At 40.4% G+C, this 21780-nt stretch overlaps 1 protein-coding gene across 1 annotated transcript in view; it reads left to right on the forward strand.

Moving 5' to 3' along the window:
• Positions 1–21780, forward strand: part of bcam (basal cell adhesion molecule (Lutheran blood group)) — a 47577-nt gene that overhangs the window by 21729 nt on the left and 4068 nt on the right. The window contains exons 2-13 of the mRNA XM_053327277.1: positions 11873–12000; positions 12143–12359; positions 14145–14218; positions 14362–14458; positions 14664–14846; positions 15576–15697; positions 15842–15983; positions 16458–16573; positions 17993–18134; positions 18491–18615; positions 19204–19345; positions 19634–19654. Coding sequence (XP_053183252.1) covers positions 11873–12000; positions 12143–12359; positions 14145–14218; positions 14362–14458; positions 14664–14846; positions 15576–15697; positions 15842–15983; positions 16458–16573; positions 17993–18134; positions 18491–18615; positions 19204–19345; positions 19634–19654 — 1509 coding nt within the window. The remainder of the gene's footprint in view (positions 1–11872; positions 12001–12142; positions 12360–14144; positions 14219–14361; positions 14459–14663; positions 14847–15575; positions 15698–15841; positions 15984–16457; positions 16574–17992; positions 18135–18490; positions 18616–19203; positions 19346–19633; positions 19655–21780) is intronic.

The raw sequence follows: 21780 nt of genomic DNA on the forward strand, positions 1-21780 counted from the left end.
CAAACACTGGATGCAATGGACACACTCCAGTGGGGTTTTTATTACAGTAAATGGGCATAAGAGCTACCTTACTCTGCTTATTTATCCTCACAGTGGGCTAGGAAATGACTTGCAGAATGAATTGATTCAAGGATAGGGAGAGGGGAAGCGAGAGAGACGGCAGGGGTGGCAGCACTTTGTCCTAACCCTTTTAGCGAGATTAGTCGTAGTCTTAATGTCTTTCCTCTTATTTATACTCTGAGCCAGCCTTTTTCCTCGCTCGCTCGCTCCTCTCTCTCACAATCTGTCCTGACTGTAAAAGACAGAGGTGTCGATAATGTTTCATTTTGAAAAATACAAAACAATCAGAACGAAGCAGACTTTTTTTGAATCAAGTTTTGAGTCCAGTCTAAGTTGACGTGTCAGATATCCAAAGTGATCACAGATGCTACAGTAGATCACTCATGTCTTTGTACTGAAGTACTATAACCTCTGTTAAACAATATCCATTGAGGTAATAGCAGTGGCCCTGTTCTGTGCTGCATTGTTGCCACTAATCCAAGACAACCTGGAGCCATGTGAGTTTCACCTTTGATAAAAACAGAATGGAAGGACAATGAATCCTGAGGACATCCTTTCTTGTAGACATACTTATTTATTTCTCTCTTTCTTTCTTTGCACCATCGGTACCCTAACACAGACTATCAGGTGATGGACCACAAGGATTTTTTAAAAATCCATTGAGAAACATGGGTGAATTATCAGTTGTACCAAAAGGCACCATGCTACCTTTTCAATAAAGTATGTGGTCTAACAACAAATGATGTTAGTAAGAAGTTAGGAAGTCAGATTATCTCAGAAACTCTGGATTCAATTTCTCTTCTCTATTCCTTGGGAGTCATCGGACTTTATAGAAATGCAATAGGCTACTAAATCACCAGGAGTGCCACTTTAAGAAAATTCAGCACTTCATTCAGATATATCGCTCGCCTTCTGTCAAAATGTTGCCAGTCATTTAAAATCATTTACATGAGCAGTGTTTAGAATATTTGCTCCTCAGTTGTCAATCCTTTCTCATCCATCAATCTATCCATCCATCCATTATCTTTCCAGGGCAGCCCCTGCCCTTATGGGTCCTGAGAGGAATTTACAATATTTACAGCCTCTCTCATCATGAATACACCTCATTAGGATACCCCATTATGGATGCCAGCAACATTAGCGGCAACATATTCAAGCAGATTGCCTCTGCCAAACACTGCATATCATTCTGGCCCATTAAAGCAAGTCATTTACCTTGATAAATAGGTAGAGGCAGGGGGGAATGGAAAAGATGCACAAGGGACCCTCACTTCATCTCACTTCTTCTCCTTTGTTCTAATTTTAATTCCTCCATGTATGAGGCTTTCTGTGCATATTTTCCCTTCTCTAGTTTTATGCTCATGCCTGCATTAGTTTTCTCCTCTTTTCAACCCTCTAGCCTTCTGAACTTCGAGACCAAACTTTGCATCGCACTTCCTAATGTTATCTAAGTCAAACCCTACTTGTTCCCTTTTCTGCCTATCCCTCCATTCCTGCCTGCTCTCTCCCAATGTATCTTTTTTTTTTTTGCCAGGGGCTTTGTTTCAAGGAAGGAGGGAATAGCGAAAAAGAGTAGGAGAAAAGGGGAAGAAAAGGACAGGGTGTGTTAATTGGAGTGCCTGAGGCAAAAAGAATGGAAGGAAGAAGGAGAAGAGGAAAAGAGGCCCGTATTCAGGGGGCCCCGAAACATTAAATATTAACACCTTTTCTCATCTCTGCCCCTTCAGTGACATCCACTGATTGGGTTTTCTCTCAGTCGATCAGGACATACAGACTCTCTCACTTTCACTAGATTGAGACCCCTGAAAATGAAAGGCGGCCAGGAGGAGACGTGGTGCGGTAATTTGTGGGCCCTCTCTGTTTTGTGCCCTTTGATTTGAAAAGTAATGAAATTCTACTTGATATTTCTATCCAGTCTTGCATGTCATTCACTGCTCTGCCCCTTTTTTTTCCTCTTTTTTTTTGTCACCACCATGGTATTAAGACCTAAATGCGAGCTCTAATAGGAGCAAGACATTGGCTATTGTCATGCTAACTCACTTTTAATGGAGTCACATATAATGGTACCAGATTGTGTCAGCTAAAAGATATTAACTTTATAAATGGCCCAGATATTCTGTGTGAGAGATGAGTTCAATTTTACACAGTTAGCTCTAATGGGGAAGGACACTCACTAAATCCTTTGGTTTATCAGTGAGACCATATATCAAAGCTACTTTTGCAGAAGCACTTGCGCAGCACTAAAACACAAGAGTCACAAGACTAGTGTATTCATAGCTCTATTTATAATGTCTTTATAAGATGTCTATTTTTCAACCACTTTATTTTTTATTTTTTTCAGAATGGAGCATAAGACTGCAATGTCAGCAGTGTGAATTCAGATTTGCTTGTGCCTTTTTGTCTGTTTTTCTTTTTGTTTTTCTTCTTCTACCATCTATTCCTGTCCTCATTTTCTTCTCCTGACTCACCAGTTCATGTTGGAAGAGGACAAACACACCTACTCTCATTCTAGTACCCACACTCCCCCCCTCACACACACAAACCACTCATTGACCACGCAGCTCCAAACTCTCGTGTTTGAATGGGGTTGACTTCTCACCCTGTTGCCAGGACAACAGGACTGGAGAAGGGGAATCTCCCGCTCAACAAAAGAGTTTTTGAGAGACCGACCTTGTAGCCCACTTCACACTGTTTGTCTTGAGCCCCTAAACTGCCGTGAGATGACACAACACACACACACACCCACACCCATAAAGCTGTGATTTATCTGTCGCTACTGCACACACTGTGATGTTACCTCTCTGCCCTCCACTCTGTCTTGCACAACACACACTGTCATATACAAAGAAACGCACACACGCAGCTTGACAGACACCCATCATTTGCCGAGTCATTGAACTGCTATGACTTGGGGTTCTGCACTTTATTGTAGGATACACAGATGCTAATATTGTTGGGTTTATAGCTGTAGAGAAGACAGATGCGTACCCAGACTAATTGCTAATAGCCTTATGTTTGACTCAGCTGCATTACGTCAACGTCAAGTCCCTGAGAACATCAAATCTCATCTAAACTAATGTTCTTGTCTCTTTCCTCTGACTCTGTCCTCTGCCTCTCCTTCCCTATTTTAAATTAAGCACAGCTTATGAATCCAAATGAAGGTAAATCTGTTTTAAGTGCTAATCAAATCAACTTTAGTCAAGTCATGCTTTAGATACTGTATGTAACACAAAGAACAAATAGAAGAAGGTTGATAGAAAAACCATAAAAAGAACAAAAAACACTGCAGCCTGACAGAGAAGACAAATTCAACTAATACAAAAACTTTAGATGACTGATGACAATAAAGGCTACATGATTCTTATCCAACATTTAATAACAGTTTTTTCCCTTGGCAGTCTTACAGTCACTCCTATACCTCCATCTCCTCTCTTCTCTCCATAACAGGCACCCAGTAGCTGGTAGGTGGTTTTTAGTGCCGAGAAATAAACAAAGTGGTTAAACATATTCTCCTCTGCTATACTCAGACGACCTCTATAACCAGCTGCAACCTGAATGTGTGTGTGTGTGTGTGTGTGTGTGTGTGTGTATATGTGTGTGTTGCCACAGGGTTCCAGGTGTAGATTTTACTTCAACTCAGGTGGTACCTCAGTACAAGCCCAGACAGAAAGACAGACAGGCCCATCTTTATCCTGTAATTGTAGTACAAAGGCTCAGCATGTGGTATCTGCACATCCGGGATCAGTCTATCTCACCTTTAATCAAGACCCCCGCCTGCCTAACTCAAACAGATATCACATGTAACCCTCATAAAACACACAGCAAATCTGTTAAAAACCACAAGGCACCAAGCGTCAAAAGATTTTATTGCGTTTGACTTCAATTAAAGGCCCAAATACCATCTTTGAAGCACAATAAACCCCCACTATCGACTTGGAGTTATTGCTGTAGCTTTTGGCTAGCTTGTGAACGGTCAGCAGACATTTATGACACTGACGCTGATTCCCTGATTGCTGTAATTGTTTTTTTCGAGGGATGCTGTTCACGCGTTACTGGGGAAAAAAGATCGTAAGATTGAAATTTCTCATAGCTGATGTATTATTATCTGTGCACACAAGCACCATATGTACTGTACAGGATCAGACTTTCTGTGTGACTGCCAGCCATGTTTGGAGTGGTGAATGATGTGAGAATGGAGTGTAGGTAGAGGGATTTATTTCATGGCCTTTGCAGGATTAGGGACATTGTTATGTTTTAGTATTAAAGGAAGTTAGGAAATCAATTGCAAGTTGATAAAAGTTATTAGGGCTATTTTTTGCATATAATATCTCACTGTCCTTTTCTTTTATTGCCTTTCTTTTCCAAATTCTCCATATTTTCTTTTCTTCTCACCTCCTCCTCTCTGACCATTTCTCTCTGTCTTCCAGACCATTGAATACAGTAAAGGATAGCATGAGTCTAATCAGATACAAGTCAGTACTTCCACCTCAAAGGTCAACACTTGGCATGACACCAATGACACAAGACAAGTCTACTATGCATGGCGCTATAGTTGTATATAGAGACACGCACCATTAGACGTATCCAGGGAGACAGACAGGACGTGTGTACTGTTTCTATTTCTGTCTGGTTTTCATAGCATGTATATGTATTTATTTTTTGTCTCCCTGGTTGCCAAATAGTTTTACTTCTACAAACTGTGTAGTTCTGCATGTTCTTGCCAATTGGGAAACTTCCTGTCTCTCCTTGTCCGTCACTCTCTCTGTAGTGTCTCACTTGGCCTGTCTTTCACACCCTCTCTATGTGGCATTCATTGTTAGTGAGCGTGTGTGTTTTGCAGCAGCTGCTGGTCCTGTGCTGCACCTGTTCTTGTCTCATCAGTCAGGCGTTGATGGACTTCAGGCCTTACATGGACCCACCCTGACATTGGCAGTATGACCCAGCCTGCCCCCCACCGCACATACACACACACACACACACAGATGCACTGGCACATACACATATATCACACAGTATATGTATAACCTCAGCCCACTAGTCAACTCAAACTGTCAGCTATTCAAACAATGTAAAGGATTTTTTTTCACTTTTTCTCGTGCTGTAACAGAATTGCACTGCAATATTCGCAAATTTGAACAACATACAGTCATTTTAACAACATTAACAAAGCAAACACCATCCTCTTTACTGTAAGCACTTAATGAAGAGGGATTTTTTCCTGTTTAGTTTTGTTCCTCATAGCTAGTCCTCTTGGGTAAATTGTTGAGATGGATTGAGTTTGTCTGGCAACTCTCTGAAACTCACTGAGCAAACTGAATTTCCTGAGTAGTGCAAAGTCTTCCCATATAGCTGGGCAGACACACTAATATGAGAGCTTAACGAATGTGAAAGGTTTGAGTCGGATCCAGTCTGCAACATTAACATGCCATTATAAGTGAGAGGGAACTGAGGGCACAATGCCACACCCTGCTGCCAACACCTCCCACCCTCTGCATCAGACTGTGAGGGCCTTAAGCAGCTCCTTCAGCGACAGATTAATACACCCCAAGTGAAAGAAGGAGCGCTTCTGCAGGTCCTTCATTCCAACTGCAGTCAGACTGTACAATGCTGCACTATAATTGCACTATAGGGCCTTTTTAGTTTTTGATTTTATTGTTGTATATGTTATAATTGCACTTTAATGTCCCTTTTTTAGATTTAAATTTTATTGTTGTAGCCTATATATTAGTTTTTTTCTCATATCACTATCTTTTTGAGCTGCTGTAGCAATGAATTTTCTCCACTGTGGGATCAATAAAAGTTTTATCTTATCTTATCTTAGACCCTCTGGCTCATGATGGTGATAATCACTCCTATGAGTCAGTCACTGGTGATAGTAGCCGTCACCACATTTTGTGAGTCATAACTGCACTTACACTATTTCATCTGCTTTGTGATAGGGGGCAAGAACCATGGCAAACAGAAGATTCTGTAAAGAAGATGGATCACAAAATATGTCTAGTTTAAAAAAAAAAAGTTTTTTAAATCTTGCTTGCTGTTGTCTTTACTGTCAACAATCTCTGATGGGATTATAAAGTTGCAGGAGTAAACACAAGTAACCCAGGCTGACCAATCACAATTTTTGTTGTCTCCACATGGTTTATCTGTAGACACTGTAAACCTGATGTGTAGTAGGCCTATCCTTGGTAGCTACACCATTAATTCTTAACAAATATGTATACATTTAGCATGAGATGTAGAGATGCAGCTTTAAGAAGACTGAGAAGTAATTCTAAATATATTGGCAAAGGTGCTGATCAGTGGAAAGTGATGAATAAAAAAGTTCAAGTTATTGTGACATGTTTTTTTAATGACCTCGTGCTGTAGGTGACTCAGTCCTCGTGACATTGACACTGTGTCTTCTGCAGCAGGAGGCTGTTTGCTTTGCCAACAGCCAAGCACACTAATCCTGTTAGTGGCCAAGGATGTTTTGGACCACACACATGAACACACACACACATGCACAAACACATGTACACTGACATTCCTCATCCATCAGGTACCACGTTGCATTCCTCTTGTCCTTTTCAGCTTCATACTCACCACATAGATCCCAGTCTGCCGTACACTCCTCGTCACAGTGTTGGCACTGGTACAGATCTTTATGCTCTGTCTCTGTGATACATGCTGACTGAAATCTAACACACTTCCCCTGCAACCCCTAGCACCACCATCCAGGTGTATACAGTAGATTTAAATAAAGCTGCGTCACTGAGAATATCCATCACTCCACAGCCAAGCACTGTTTGGGTTAGTGTGGAGACAGGCAAGCACTATCAGTAAAAGGAAGTTCATGGTGGCTTCATAAAGAAGCTTTAGGTGACGAACATGTGTGACACTTATGTAGGTGAGGCTGGGTTTACACACGTATGTTGACTTTTTATTCCCTTCCTTCACTCTCCCCTTTCCTATCTTTCATTCTAATTCTGTCTCCTGTTTTTTTTTTTCTTTTTTCTTTCAAACACACACATGCGCAGAAAAGACACATGAGCGAGTTTGTGCACTGGGTATTAAAGAATGCTCTTTGAGAATGGGGGATAAAAAGAGGAGAATCGGAGAGAGAAAGAGGCTCCTGGTTTGATGTCCAGAATACGACAGTAGGTGAGGGGAGAATAAGAGAGGAAAGGAGGACAGGAGAGAGGATCCAGCTGGTTCTTTTCATAATGAGGGGGCACCCGCTTGTTTGTGTGTGTGTGTGTGTGTGTGTGTGAGAGAGAGAGAGAGAGAGAGAGAGAGAAAGAGAGAGAGAGAGAGAGAGAGAGAGAGAGAGAGTAAAAGGGAAATAAAAGAGGCAGAGAGAAGAGTCGATGGAAAAGGCAAAAAGAGACAGACAGAGAGAGTATTGAAGATGGTTTCACATTAACTTTTCAGTAGATGTGGGACTGACACAACTCTCTGGGTCTCCTCCACTCTGCCATGCTGCTTTTGACTGCAGACTTAGATCTTTTTTTCTTTTTCTTTTTTTTTTACACACACACTTTACTTAACCATAGCTTTTTGGGTTGGTTCATTTGCTCATAAATATCACATGCATTATAGATGTACTGGAAGAGTGTATGTGCGTGTATGTGTGTGCATGCAAGTGTGTACAGGTCACAGTCTGACCGTCTCGTTCCCATCTGTCTCTCTACCCAGTCACACACCCCATCACACACCACCTCACACACACACTTTCCCTCTCTTTGACTAAATCCGATTATCTGGCCTGCGTCAGCTAACGAGACCCCCATGCAGCTAGTCGCCCACTCCAACACCCCTTACCCCTTTTTTCTTTCTCTCTGTCACACACACACATACACACACACACAGTGACAGCCAACAGCTTGTGCCTCTAAATACACAAGTGCTGCTCTAGGCTCAGATTGGACAGAGGACTCCCTAATTATGCTTTAATTGCCCTGCTCTGTCTGTCCAGCTGCCTCGTGTGTGAAACACAGAGCAGCAGCTTGATTGATCACTTTGGACCAAAAACATATTGTGAAATACACTAATAGATGTGTGTGTGAGAGAGAAAAGAGTGGGAGTGAGACAAAAAAATAAAAATGACAGACAGAGAGGGACTCTCAGTACTGCTTCTCAGTAGCTGTGTTTACATGCAAATAGGGATTTAGTTACTGACCAACTCCAGTTGAAAAACAAGTGTGTCACTTGAGATAACATTTAAGTGATAAGAAGACAGACAGTAAAGTATCCAGACATCTTCAGATGATCCTCTTGTGATTTAGATTGCTGTTATCCTATGAAAGATAAAAGAGGAACTTATATGTAATGTAATGTATCAGCATTAAAAGTCTGTGCTCAGCTATTTTTATTTTATTCCATTATGTCAGGCACATTTTTGAACAATGTGCACAAAATAAGATACACACTAACTCACAGCTGTGCCTTTTGGAAGTGAATGTCATCAGTATTGTGTGACAATACTGCACAGCTAAGTATTAGTAGGCAACAGATGAATACAGGATTGTTTATTTGAAATACTTTCATCAGCTTTTTAAATATAAAACTCTAAAGGCCTTGGTATAAAAAGCAAATAGCTTAGTTATTCAATATTTTGTCTTCTTCATTTTCAGGTGTTACCTAGATTTTTTCATACATCATTGATACCATGTTATTCATTCATTTTACTAAGTTACAGAATATGAATCTAAAGTTATAGATAAAGTAATTTACTAGAAAGTATGAAAGGCTGCAGATACCAGCCGCCTCGTCCCTTATTCACTGTTTTGTTCCTAAGCTTGCATTGCATCTTTACATAAATATGTACCCATACAAAAGTTTGCACACACACAGTCTCAGATGTTGACATGGTTGCACTAACCAGTAAAGTTGGAGTAACTTCTCCAGTTCGCTCCACTGGATTTCTCACAGAGTTTAAAAGCTTACCCTTGAGTTTACATGTGTTTTTCAAAAAATCAAATTAGTTGAGTAACCGAGTTAAGACTGGCTCTCTATGCATGTGCCAGTAAAGTCACTTGATTTTATGTGGTATGTGTGAGAGTGTGTATTTTTCCCATGCGCCACTCAACAAGACTCTTAAATCCTGAGTGCTGCCTGAAAGCACAGGGCTTCATTTACTCACATTTTTACTTGTCTGGCTTGTTGTTTGTGTTGGCGCAGAAACAGAGAAGGATTTTCGGGCTGCATCCCTCTTACAAACTTGAAACATGAAAATCTGTTTGTAAAACTAATGTTGGTTTGCTTGAGAGCTGCTGAGCTGTTAAATATTCAGAGAAAGTATGTATCAAGAACAAAAAGGATAAAAATAGAGAAATGGGAAGTGAAAAAGTAAATTAAGAAGAAGTGAAAGAATACAGTGGGCGACAGAGACATGAGATCTTTTCAACTAATGTCAATTTTTTAATGACCTTTGACCCCCGTGACCTTCATGTGTCATGGTGAATCATAACATCGGACCCTGCCTGGTTGAATGTCTCACACAAACACACTCTTTTTTTCCACTGACATACATGAATGCACACCAATGAGCGACCACAGTGTGTGTTTTTGACAGCTCTCCTTATTATCTACCCTATAAGTGCTCTCTGCCTTCTTATTTTCACCTTCCTGCCTTCCCGCCTTTTCGTCCTCACACTGGAGCGATAACAAGGAGGCCATGCCTCAGCTCCTCTCATCTCATCTTTGAGACATTTTGAGCAAACACTCTTTCATCTTCCCCCGTCTGCATTTCTCTGCCCTGTTATTAAAACTAGCCTGTCAAACAGCTATGATTCCCAGAAGTCCATCCTCCCCACTCTCACAACAAATAAATAATTTATGTATAGATTTAATAGTCCAGATACTGATGACATCATTCATTTATGTTATTATACAGAACATAAAGCTGGGTTGTTTTTTAGTAATATGTATTTTTAGAATGTGAATATCGTGTTGAGTCTAGATTTCTTGCTTTTAAAGATACCCAATTAGGTGTTTAGGTTTTTGGGGAATGTTGTTGAGTGGTTGTTTACTGTAGCTTCACTGATGCATCCATTATTTACAATGTATACTCATTTTTCTATTTGTAGTTTTAATATGAAAGTACTTTATCTTACAGTAAATATGGCTCCATTCCCTTATAATCAGCTAAGTATGCCTGGCAAGCACTATCTTTCATGTCAGCCTGTACATGCGTACCTAATTGCATAGACTATGAAATATGCAGTCCATATGTTGATTTAATCATCAAAGATTGGAAAATATATTAGGTAGTTTAACCCCAGCTCCTTAAAACAACATTGTAATTTTTTTTGCAGTTGTCATGTGTTTGTACACACTCACAACACACTGATATCCACTGACTGCCATCTGATTTATGACACTGTATGTGCTGCAGTGACTTCATTAGCAGAAATGGAGCTCCATCCTTTCCTCCAGTTCTCCATCCTTCCTCTCCATCTATGTAATGCAATTCTTGTGACATTGTTTCTCTATTGCTAGATATACAGAGAGCTATGGTGTTCCCTATCCCCACAGGAACCAGTTCAGGTTGTCTGACCCGTGCCCTAGCTGCATACTCCACCATTGAGATCTGGGACACTGTGTGCATCCTAATGTCTCTACTGAATGGAGAACACTGACAGTGCCGGTCACAAGGACCTTCCAGCTTCCCTTTGTGTCCCTTAACAGATTGTACCGCTGTTCATTCACCTTTAAGGGAAAACCCCTGTAGACTTAAGAGGTAGCTTTGAAAAGTTGGTAGCTTGCTCCCTTGTGAAGAACTGTTGTTGTAGTTTGTTTGGATCAAAGAAGCTACAAAAGACTCCAACAGACACCCAGAGTAATGACAAAATATATCAAAATGTCCACATAAACTGAGGATATGCATCCAATCCCATAGATTTTTGATAGAGAATTCCTTTAATATGTTGGGATTTCACATATTTTCTGTTCTAATAATTCTTTGCTGTTTGAAGAAGAAGATTTGTGGTATTCTGCAGCAAGGGTGGGCTACAGCAAGGGTGTGTATGTGTGTGTGTGCGCGTGTGCGGTCCATGTGATTACCTTCTGGCATCACTCCGGTATCAGTTGTCATTTCTGGAACTTTGCTTTGTGTATCTGTTTACAGTATTGTGTGGGTGAACATCGCATGCATGAATGTGTGTCTGTGTACTCTGCATGTGTTTCCAGTGAGGGAGGCGCTGTGCCTAAAAGCGTGGGGTAATCACCAACCCAGGCCTCTTGTTGTCGCTTGTGAATGTGATGTGTGTGTGAGGGGTGATGAGTGCGAACAGCCCAAGGCATTGCAAGAAAAGGCGTGCTCTAGTGCTGATAAAGTCCCACATGGACACCACAAGAATGTCCCTGGTTCTCGTAAAGCAGTGTTTGAACAATCGGATGCCTTGAGGATATTAAACAAACCCACAGGCTTTCAGTCTAATACCAAAGAGACAAGTTGTAGTCCCTGTGTTTTTATTATTTGCCTTTGTATCGTTTCCTCCTGTCCCTCTTCGAGAGGCCATGTACAGTACCTAACTTTATAAAATCCAGGGTCATCATTACTACCATGTGATACTTTTGTAACATCAGCCTTTCACATCATAATGCGGTATTGTCAATTAGACCATTAGATCTTACTTTGAGTTGTACATATTTACCTTTACCATTTTCAACCATTCAATATTACATTTTTGAGTTGTTATTTTCAGCAGTTTTTTCATGAAACAAACTGGTATAGGTGTTGTATGTTCTAATTAAGTCTTTTAAATTTCTTCCTGTTGTGTGTTTAATTACATACTTCTTTCTAACCTTGTGTGTGTTTTTATCTCTACAGTATGCAGCGGGGGAGTGACCATGAAGGTGGCTCCTAAAGTGGAGGTGTTAAAAGATGAGACTGCCAAACTGCCCTGCAGTTACACTGTCTCACCATCATCAAGCAACACTATTGTTGAGTGGTACATTGTAAGTACTATCCAGATTTTGATAATCTTCCCAATTCAAATATCACAGTTATTTTTAGATGGAATTTGAGGTCTTGAGATGATTCCTCATTGTTCTCTCGCCCCTCTTTCCCATATCCTCCTTGTTCCATCTGCCCATTCAGGAGGAGCAGGAAACCAGGAAGCGTGTGGCTTTCCGCTCTGAGGGTGGCGAGGGAAAAAGTGACGAGAGTACTCCTCTGTCTGGCCGGGTTACCATCGGAGAGGACTTCACCTTGACTATTACCTCTGTTCAACCTTCTGATGAGCTCGTCTTCTACTGCCAGGTCACTGCTGGGCCCGCTGGGGTTGGAGATGCTCCCACTATGCTCAAAGTCTTCCGTGAGTCAGCCAGTGCCCTTTGGCCTTTTATAAGACCTCAACATGACCTTTTTAAAGCCACCACTCTCACCCCCCCCACTCACTTTCCCAGTTGTTGACGTCTGGAATTTATGACTTAGTTTGGTACTGTCACTGCCGCTAAAGGTTTACGGTGTTAATCACATCTGCATGTGTGTTCATGCATACTACTTTCATTTAGAGGAGGCTTAATTGAACGTAGGGCATGTAATGCATTTTGCTGATTGCATTTTGCACATAACACCATGCAAAACTTTTTATGAAAATAGCATCATGAGGTGTCAAATGTCTTCATCTTTCAAGAACAGAGCAGACTTTTGCTAATATTTTTTTAATAATGTGCAGGACTTTGGAGCTTTTTTTCAATGCTAGGGTTACCAGTTTCCTTTGATAAGTTCCCCAGAGGTCAATTAACCACAATCTAATCATTCTTGACACAATTGATGAATAGTTCAATCACACCTGTCATGTCTCATATATCTCGCCTTAATAACGGTCCAGATTTATCACCAAGGTGCCGAGGGCTGACCCTGGTAAAGGCGGGTGTGTCCTTGTCCCTCTCACAGCAACCCCTCAACAGACATTAATCATACTTTTTGGATTTAGTGGGCTCACTTAAATGAACAGGATTGATTTTCATTTTGGATTGCACTGATCAATCACTCTTAAATAGGGAGAATTTAGTGTTGGGAGAATAGCAACACAGAACTTTCTTACTTAATATGAAGTCATCCATTAACATTTATGTACTCTGAGGCACTGAGGTTCAAAGCAAACTCATAAAATATGCTATTAATTGTGAATGGGCTGGGATGTTGTGAAGAGCACAGTGTTTGACAATGCCTCAATGAAGTGCTATTTGACCATGGTCTTTTTAGATGCACTTAGTGCCCACAGCTGTTAAAAAACTGCCTCACAAACCAGCAATTATTCTTCATCCACATTTGACCACTTGACTCTCTGTGGGATGAATTATATCGTGTCTGCCCTGCCTTAACTTAATAGGACTGAGTTATGAGGTCTCCTGGGGGTTCAGCTGTGGCATTGATAGCCTGGTTCCTCTCTCTAGTGAGGCCTACAGAAGAGAGTAAACAGTGTGTGTGCTCAGCAAAAACACACTATAACAGAATGAAAACAGCCCTGCCTCCATTTCTCTGTATTTTTGTGCTGTCTTAAATCTCATAATAGGAAGTATAGGAGAGTTCAGAAGGTGTATGACTTTGAACAATGTCTCAAACTGTATGTCTGTGGAAAGGGAATGCATATTAAAAAATGATACAGCATCTTTGTGAGCAGCATAACAAAAACTACCAAAAACTTAAGTGGAGCAACTGTCAGTGAGATGGGAAGAGAAATACCCATTTACTGTTTATTTTCATAAGCAGTCGACAGCTGCAGGCAGTGATAGCATGACCTTGCATGTGAACAGGTGGAACTGGGGAATAAAGCAGAGAAACAAGAGGGAACACACACCCGTGTTTTTGTGTGTGTGAGCCATAGAGAGGCGGAGTGTGGAGGTTTTCTTTTTTTGTGTGTGACTTGACCCCTATCAGCTCATGTGAACCAGGCCACACTGGAATAATGTGAAGCAGGATATTTACTGCTCAGCTTAATTAAAAAGGTCAGCAGACATGTGGGTGCAACGACTTATATGGTAGTGGAGTTAGTGTGTGTTTGTGTCTCGGGGTTAAAGTTAAAGGTTTTCCTTCCAGTGAATCATAATGATTTAATAATGCATCCTCCTCCTCAACTATTTTTCTGTCTCAGTTGCTCCGGAGAAGCCAGAACTCACAAAGCCGTCAAGCCAGGCCATTTCTGTGGGAGAGACCACCAGCTCTGAGGTGTGTATGGGTGTGTTTGTGTGTGCAGTTTTCTACGTGTGTGTGTATATCCTGCATGTGAGTGCACTTTTCCTTATCTTAAAGACACATATTTTCCAACACTTCTTCCTGTGTTTATGTTTGTTTTTGTGCACGTGTATCAGATCGGCACCTGTGTGACGATGAATGGACATCCCCAGCCTAGAATCATCTGGTTCAAAGATGACCAGCCCCTTCCTGAGGTCAAGGACAGGCACGAGAGTATGTGTCCTCTTTTTGCTAGAATAAAGAGAAAGTTTAAATAATGTAATGATAAAAAATGTTTTTGATACCATATAGAGCAGAGGATAATCTGCACCTTCTCTGCAGTCATTCCATTCATTGATCATTCACTCAGTTAGTAAATCAATCAAATGCACTCAGCTTAACAAATGTCTATCTTTCCTCCATCTCTCTTCTCTGTCAGAGACCTACATGATTCCCTCAGTGGTGAAGGAGGCCTCGGGTCTTTTCACTATCAAGAGCACCCTGTACATGCAGCCCACAAAGGCGGACAAGGACTCTCTGTTTCAGTGCACCGTTGAGTACAGCATGCCAGGAGACCAGATCAAACAGAAGAAGTCCAACAGCATCAACATCAACCTCAACTGTGAGTGGAGAGGAGGGAAGGGAGCACAGTGCAGGTGGTCTTCCACCAGTTGTCCTTTAGTTCCCTTTACATGATATGGAGGAATTGCAAGAGGGTGGCAAATTAGTGTATTTGAACAAATAATATTATTTTAATGAATCATTTTAATCAGATGTTTTTTCAGTACTGTGTTAAAATGGCAGCGATTGGAATTTGTGATCTATTTAGCTCTGCAAGCTAACAACTTGTGTGCTGCCCTCCTGCTACACAAAATGAAGGTGATCAAAACCAGGCAAATGTAGGATTAAAGAAAAAAAAGGGAAAGATTGTGAAAAAATAATGACTTTATAGAGTGCAGCTTTACTTTAGAAGACTAGAAAATAAATGTATGCCGTTGTGTGTTAGTTTCTCTGCTTTTTTTACTTTACTGCTCAATGAGTTATAAATATATCATATAATATAAAACACATATACCAGTTGTATAACCTGATATATTATTTAAAGTAGGGCTTGTAGGGTCCATTGTTGATTAATCTGCTGATTGTTTTCACCCACTGGACCCATTTTGAAACCAACCACTGTATAATGTAATTTTCAGCTAAAGAGATATAATGAAGAACGGAAAGAGGAGGCTCTGGGAAAGTAAAACATCCTCTCTGGAATGCACTGCAATGATATACAGTGTGACAGTGTAAATGTATCCAAAAGAAGGAATTTTCACCTGTTCCATGTCTGTTCTTGTCCATCTAGATCCTTCAGAGACCGCCACATTCCACCTACTCAACAATAATGCAGTCAAAGAAGGCGATACTGTCACTATGAAGTGTGAGACTGATGGAAACCCTCAACCTGATTTTGACTTCACTAAAAATGTGCGTGTGATTTTTGTGTGCATGTTTGTTTGAGAGAGAATTCTTGTTGTTTTTCTGCTGTTACTTTATGTACCCCACTTCTTTAAAAAATAAATGACCCCTGATCCTGTTTCTCTGACAATGTGCCTCTTCTTACACCACCAGGGAGAAGTCATCGTTGGTCAGAATGGTGTCGTGATGCTGAAATCTGTCAAGCGCACAGACGCTGGTCTGTACACATGCAGTGCCATAGATTTCGATAACATGGAGGCTGAACTGAAGGGAGACATCACCCTCACTGTCAACTGTGAGTAAGCCAAAGACACACTCACAGGAACAATTTATCTTCTGTTTGTGTAGATTCTCCCTTGCAGTAAGCCATTCTTTTCATCAGTAAATCATAGAATTAAAAGGGTCAGAAAGGAATGAGCTTTAATGGAATCCTTTTAGCCCAGAGATACCCAATTCAATTTTTCACAGTTCATCTGTTACTTTAACGTTATCCCAACCACACTCCCTAATTTGATCTTATCACACACATTAAGGGGAGATAGCCTAGAAAAAGCATGGCGTAAGCTTAACTCGGGCTTCAAAATGGGCTTAACTTCAGAGTAAGTGCATTATCTTTGCACTTAGAAAAAAATTAAATATTCTGCTTAGTACTGCTGTCTTAAGAGCCTTATTACATGGTTGTTTAAGTGATTTTAAGTAGAAGTTCTTTAGGTTTCATTTGTCGTCCTCACCTCTGAATTGCCTTCTCTTCTTTGCCTCTCTCTGTCAGACATGGATCCATTGAGCGTGACTCCAGTCGAACCTCAAGTTGTCATGCTTGGAGACAAGGTTGAGTGGCAGTGTAAGACCAAGGCGTCTGCTCCGCATACAGTTCAATGGAAAAAGGTGTGCTCCATCACTCTTTCAACTTGTCTTCCCTTCTCCTTGCATGTTAATGGAAAAGGGATTTCTTTCTAAGAACTTAAATCTTTTACTCATCTGTCCACAGAATTCTTTCAGAGCATTCCCAGATAACAGTTTGTAAACTGCAAACCTGTCATTCTTATGTATTAACAGCGTTGGCTGGGAAATGTTGAACTTTACTTTCAAGTATTCAGTCTTGTCTAGAGCTCCATATTTGGATACTTTGTGATTCTGGTTGAGCTTTGATGCAGTTTTTTCCCAAGAAAACAGTTTTTAACTTGAAATGTTTTTTAAGACAACATTTTTGATAATGTGATACAGAACTTGTTTAGTTTACAGCTGCCATACAACACTGGAGTCTTTGGGTCTGCTCCCTTTACAGACAGTTGTGGCTCTGCTACACTGGCTGCATTGTGTTGTTTCCAATGGCAGCAACTGGAGAGCAGAGACTGCTTCCAGTTTGTGAATGAGAAAAAAAACAACTCAAGACATGTTTTGTGTCTCTAATGACTTGTTTGATAATTAAGCATATGACTGTTAATCCTTATACTTTTTCAGTTAGACATCCACCTGTGTGGGAGACAGTCAAATACAGTGTATGTTTCATACTGTATATTTTCACTTATATTTCATTTTCAGTTGAACTTTTAAAACTGTGTGTGTTAAGATGTTAACATGCTAGAATGGCAACAGCTGAGAGGAATGGATGCTTAAAATAATTTGGAAATTGTGTGTAGCAGACTGAAGGTAATACATAATGACTATGAGAAGCACTACTACTGGTGTCTCTTTTCTGTTGCATACAACGTACATCACATCATATTCTGACTTTGTTTTCCATAGTAAACATACCAAAGAAAGAAAGAAGATTTGCTTACTCTTGTAGTCTATTTGAAGCACTTCAGCACACTCTGATACTGTAAAACCACAAATCAGTGTGGTGCTATTTTTTGTTTTTGGTGTTTTGGTATTCAGCCTTGTCCTTCCACTTGTTATGTGCACAAGTGTTTCTCCGATATCAGGCCTGTTGTCGAGCTTGTGTATCTATTGTTGTGTCTCGTGGGTGTGATAGAAACTCACCAACTGCTGGTTTTCTGGGTAGAAAAAGTGTTTGATCTTAGAGAGAAGGATTGCTATGAGAAGAGGCTGAGAAGAATTGCAAGAGACAGCTTCATTGTGGAGGACTGACTTTGATCTGTTATCACTGTGCTTTGGAACAGTGTGTGTGTGAAGGTTCTTCTCTTGCTTTCCCAGCATAACAGCATGCCTTAAAACTAGACACTCACAGTGCTATTCCACGCTCACATTCACACACAGAAAATAAAAAGAAGGAATAAAAAAACCGATAGGCTGATATTTGAGTCCAGTTGTTTTCATTTCTGTGTGTTTGTGTTCCTCCAGGGCTCCGAGGTACTCTCTCAGGATGGCGTTCTGTCGATAGGGAACGTTTCCTATGATAACGCTGGGGAGTACATGTGTATTGGAGACGTGCCATCTGTGCCAGGACTGACAGCCGAGGCTAGTGTCAACCTCACCGTCAAAGGTAACTCGCTCATTTACATAAATACATAGTAATATGCATTAACAGGGCTGCATGTACTGACTACCTGTATCTATATCATCCATCTGCACACATACAGTCTCTCCGAAACTCACACAACCTCTTCCTCTGACAGTAACTTTTAGACTGGTCTGGTTTAGCTGGTCAGTATATGAGCCTTTGTATAATCTATTGAGAGCATGTAATTTTTTTTTTCACCCACACCAACACCACTGCAGGGTGACAACAATAGTTTGTTTTGTTATGAGCTGGCTATTGTTTGAGTTTTAGGAATATTTTTACACACTGTTTATAAGAAGAGTTCACCTTTCTCACTTGCTTTCCCATTCCCTCTCTAGGAAAGCCGATGATCGAGGCTCCGGTTGTTGGAATGGTGGGGAAGGAAGGAGACATGGTGACATTAAAGTGCTCAGCCTACGGCTTTCCTGCCCCTCAGTTTACCTGGAAGCCCTCAGGAAAAGAGGTACAAATGTGAAAATATAGCCATGTATTGTGTTGATTAAAAAAAGAATGAATCAGACAATTACATCCCACAGTAGAATATGTATTCCAAAGAAACAGAACTATTGCTATTAGCGTTTTCATTTGAGTCGATATGTGAAGTTTGAGGCATGCTTTTTCATAACGTCTTAAGATCTTCTCCTTGGTAGAATGGTGGTCAAACTTCAAAAGTGTGTGCTTGTGGGGCTATGGAATGTAATGTTTTATTCTAATACTTCATATTGATGTGATGTAGTTGAAAAGAAAATCCCACATGAAGCAACTTTAAAGAAACTTTTTTAAAGGGGAAATGAAGCTTCGTAATTGAAATATTACATAAAGTTGATAAGACTAGATAAGACTTTAGTGATGCCTTTAAAAATTGGGTCATTACAGAAGCGAATCGTGATGCATGCAAGATCAAAGAAGGGAGATATTTTAACCCGTGCACCTGATCATGTTTTAAGCTGATTGAGGTGTATAATTGAAAGTCATGGCATGACTTATGGAATATAACTGCATGTTATTATTCAAAATATAGACTCACTTCATCTCTCTTCCCTTCTGCCAGTCGGTATCAGTGGAAGGTATCAAGGTAGTGAGCACCGTGACTCTACAAGCCACGGCCGAGGTCATGAAGAACGGAGTGACCTGCGAGGTCTCCAACGAGCATGGAAAAGATAGCAAGGCCTTCCAAGTAGCTCTCATAAAAGGTTTGTGTCAGGAGATAACAGCAGCAATGATTCTACTTTCTCCCATCCTTTCATCATCTTATCTCCAGTTTTCTTCAGCATGTGCTTTTGATGATTGGTTATGATACAGCAATGTTATTTGTAATGAAAAGGTTCGACTCAGATTTTTTAAAATTGGAATTGATCTTCTTACGTTGGAGTAATGGTTGATTTCTACAGTTTAAGAAATTGATTTTAGAGTTCTTTTACCAGCTTCAAAAACTGCAACCTGAATATTTTTTTCCATTTTTTTGTTCCCCTCTCTTGCAGCAATTGACAACGCCAACAGAGGTAGAGCCTTCTCCCTCCTCCTCCTCCTCTCCTCCCTTCTTGTCACAGGACTCTTTGTTGTACAGACCCTGTAATTTAGAAACCCCCCCACCCTTCCATTCATCTCCTGCCCCGGCCCCTCCATTGCACGCACACACACACACACACATGCACACACACACTCGCACACACACACACACATACACACACACACACACACACATACACACACACACACACCTCCCTCCGCTGTACTGTAATCTTGTATATTTTCCCTCCTACTACCGAACACTGTGGATATTGTATATTGTTCTTCTTCTTCTCTCGTCACCTTTGTATGATGTCTGTCCTATATTTTGTGGATGCTACTACAACTTTTTGTGGCCCCTAGGGGACAATAAAGGATTCTATTCTATTCTATTCCTTCCTTTCCTCTCTGTGTTTCCTCGCTCAGTGTCTCCTTTTTGGTCACCTCTTCTTTCCGACTGCGTTCTTGTCTCCTGCTTTTCCTTTTTTCCTTTCCATTATTTCCTCTTGTCGGGGTGCTGTGTGTAAGATTGCATAAGCTTAGCTTTTGTGTGCGTATGCTCTTAGTTGTGTGTGTGTGTGTGTATTGTGGTTGTTGCTTTGCTATGCTACGGGACTGAGCAACTCTCTTTCTCTCAAAGTGCTGCTCTCTGGAAACCCTGTGCTTAAGTCAGGTCTGTATCGCTAACCCTATTGACATGTGTATGGTGTTCGTCTAGAACTGTAAGTCACTGTGTGTGTATTGATGTCTGTTTGCACACACAGGTTTGTGTATTTGTGTTTACAAAAGCTAATGTGCTTGTGTATGCATACTTGTATTACTGTAATTGTGAGGACAGACTTTAAAATAGGACATCTAGAGATGAAAGGTTTTGCTTTTTGGACATTTACGTCTAACATATTTACCACTTACAACTTGAAATGTAGATTTACAGTATAAAACAGTTTGTATAGGCAAGTCGTCCACTAATAATATGATAGACGTTAGTCCCTGACCACAGTTATATTCATAAATGGTTCACCAGATCTATGTCTGAGGTGTATTCTTCAAGAAATAGTTCAACATTATGGGAAATATGCTTATTCCCTTTCTTACTTAAGATTAGACAAGAATAATACTGTTCTCTTGTTTGTACAGTAAATATGAAGCTATAACCAGCATCTGATTAGCTTAGCATTGCGTAAAGACTGGAAAAAGCGGAAAACAGTTAGCTTGGCTCTGTCCAAAGGCAACCAACGTTGACTACTGGCATCTCTGAGGTTCACCTAGGTAGGAAAGCTAAGATGCATATTTCCCAAAACACTAAACTATTTCTTTAAAGGGCATCTGCCCACCAATCAGAAACAAGTATTCTTAAAGCCCATACTATAAATAGATATATTGATATCAGTATTTAAAACTTTGTTATATTGATTATAATGATATAGTTTACGGAGAGCAATATGAGATTTGAGAAATGTATTGACCATAGACTGTAAAAACATGATGGATGCAGCTACTGTGATGTCACCTATTGGTTTGTGGACTCCCGTTTTAAAGCCTTGAGTTTGGCATTTTGACCGTTGCCATCTTGGATTTTTGGAGCCAGAAATGACCATATTTGGATGAGAGGGTGGAGCTGCTAATAATGCTAATGTTTATGCTAATTTTGGCTAGTGAAAAAAATGGTACAAAACAAAACATCCAACTCCTTAAAGGTGTCTTTTAGTACAGACAAATGCTGAAAAATACAAAAAAGTCACAGTTATCTTTCATGCAGGGAAGACACAAAAAATAGCAACAGCCGTGCCTGTACTCCTATTCTATTTCCTATTCATATTCTGCTTTATCGTCTATTTTGCAATAAATAGGACCATGATTTACAAAATCAAATATCATGCTGTATTGAAGTAGACTTGAAACTAGTGATTGAGACAATAAACACATCAGGAAATTGTTTATTGAGTAAATAAATCAAGCAAGAAGTAGGGTCCCCTGCTGGCCATTAGAAAGAATGAAGGCTCAAGGCATTTAAGTTGGTTTAAGTTTTAAGACCCAGCTGCTTCATATTGACATGTCGTGTCCCCACAAGTATAGTAATACAAGTGTAGGTGGACGGGTGAGTATGTTCAGTGTTGTT

Source organism: Scomber japonicus, chromosome 10, assembly GCF_027409825.1.
Source record: "Scomber japonicus isolate fScoJap1 chromosome 10, fScoJap1.pri, whole genome shotgun sequence".
NCBI classification, from domain to species: Eukaryota; Metazoa; Chordata; class Actinopteri; order Scombriformes; family Scombridae; genus Scomber; species Scomber japonicus.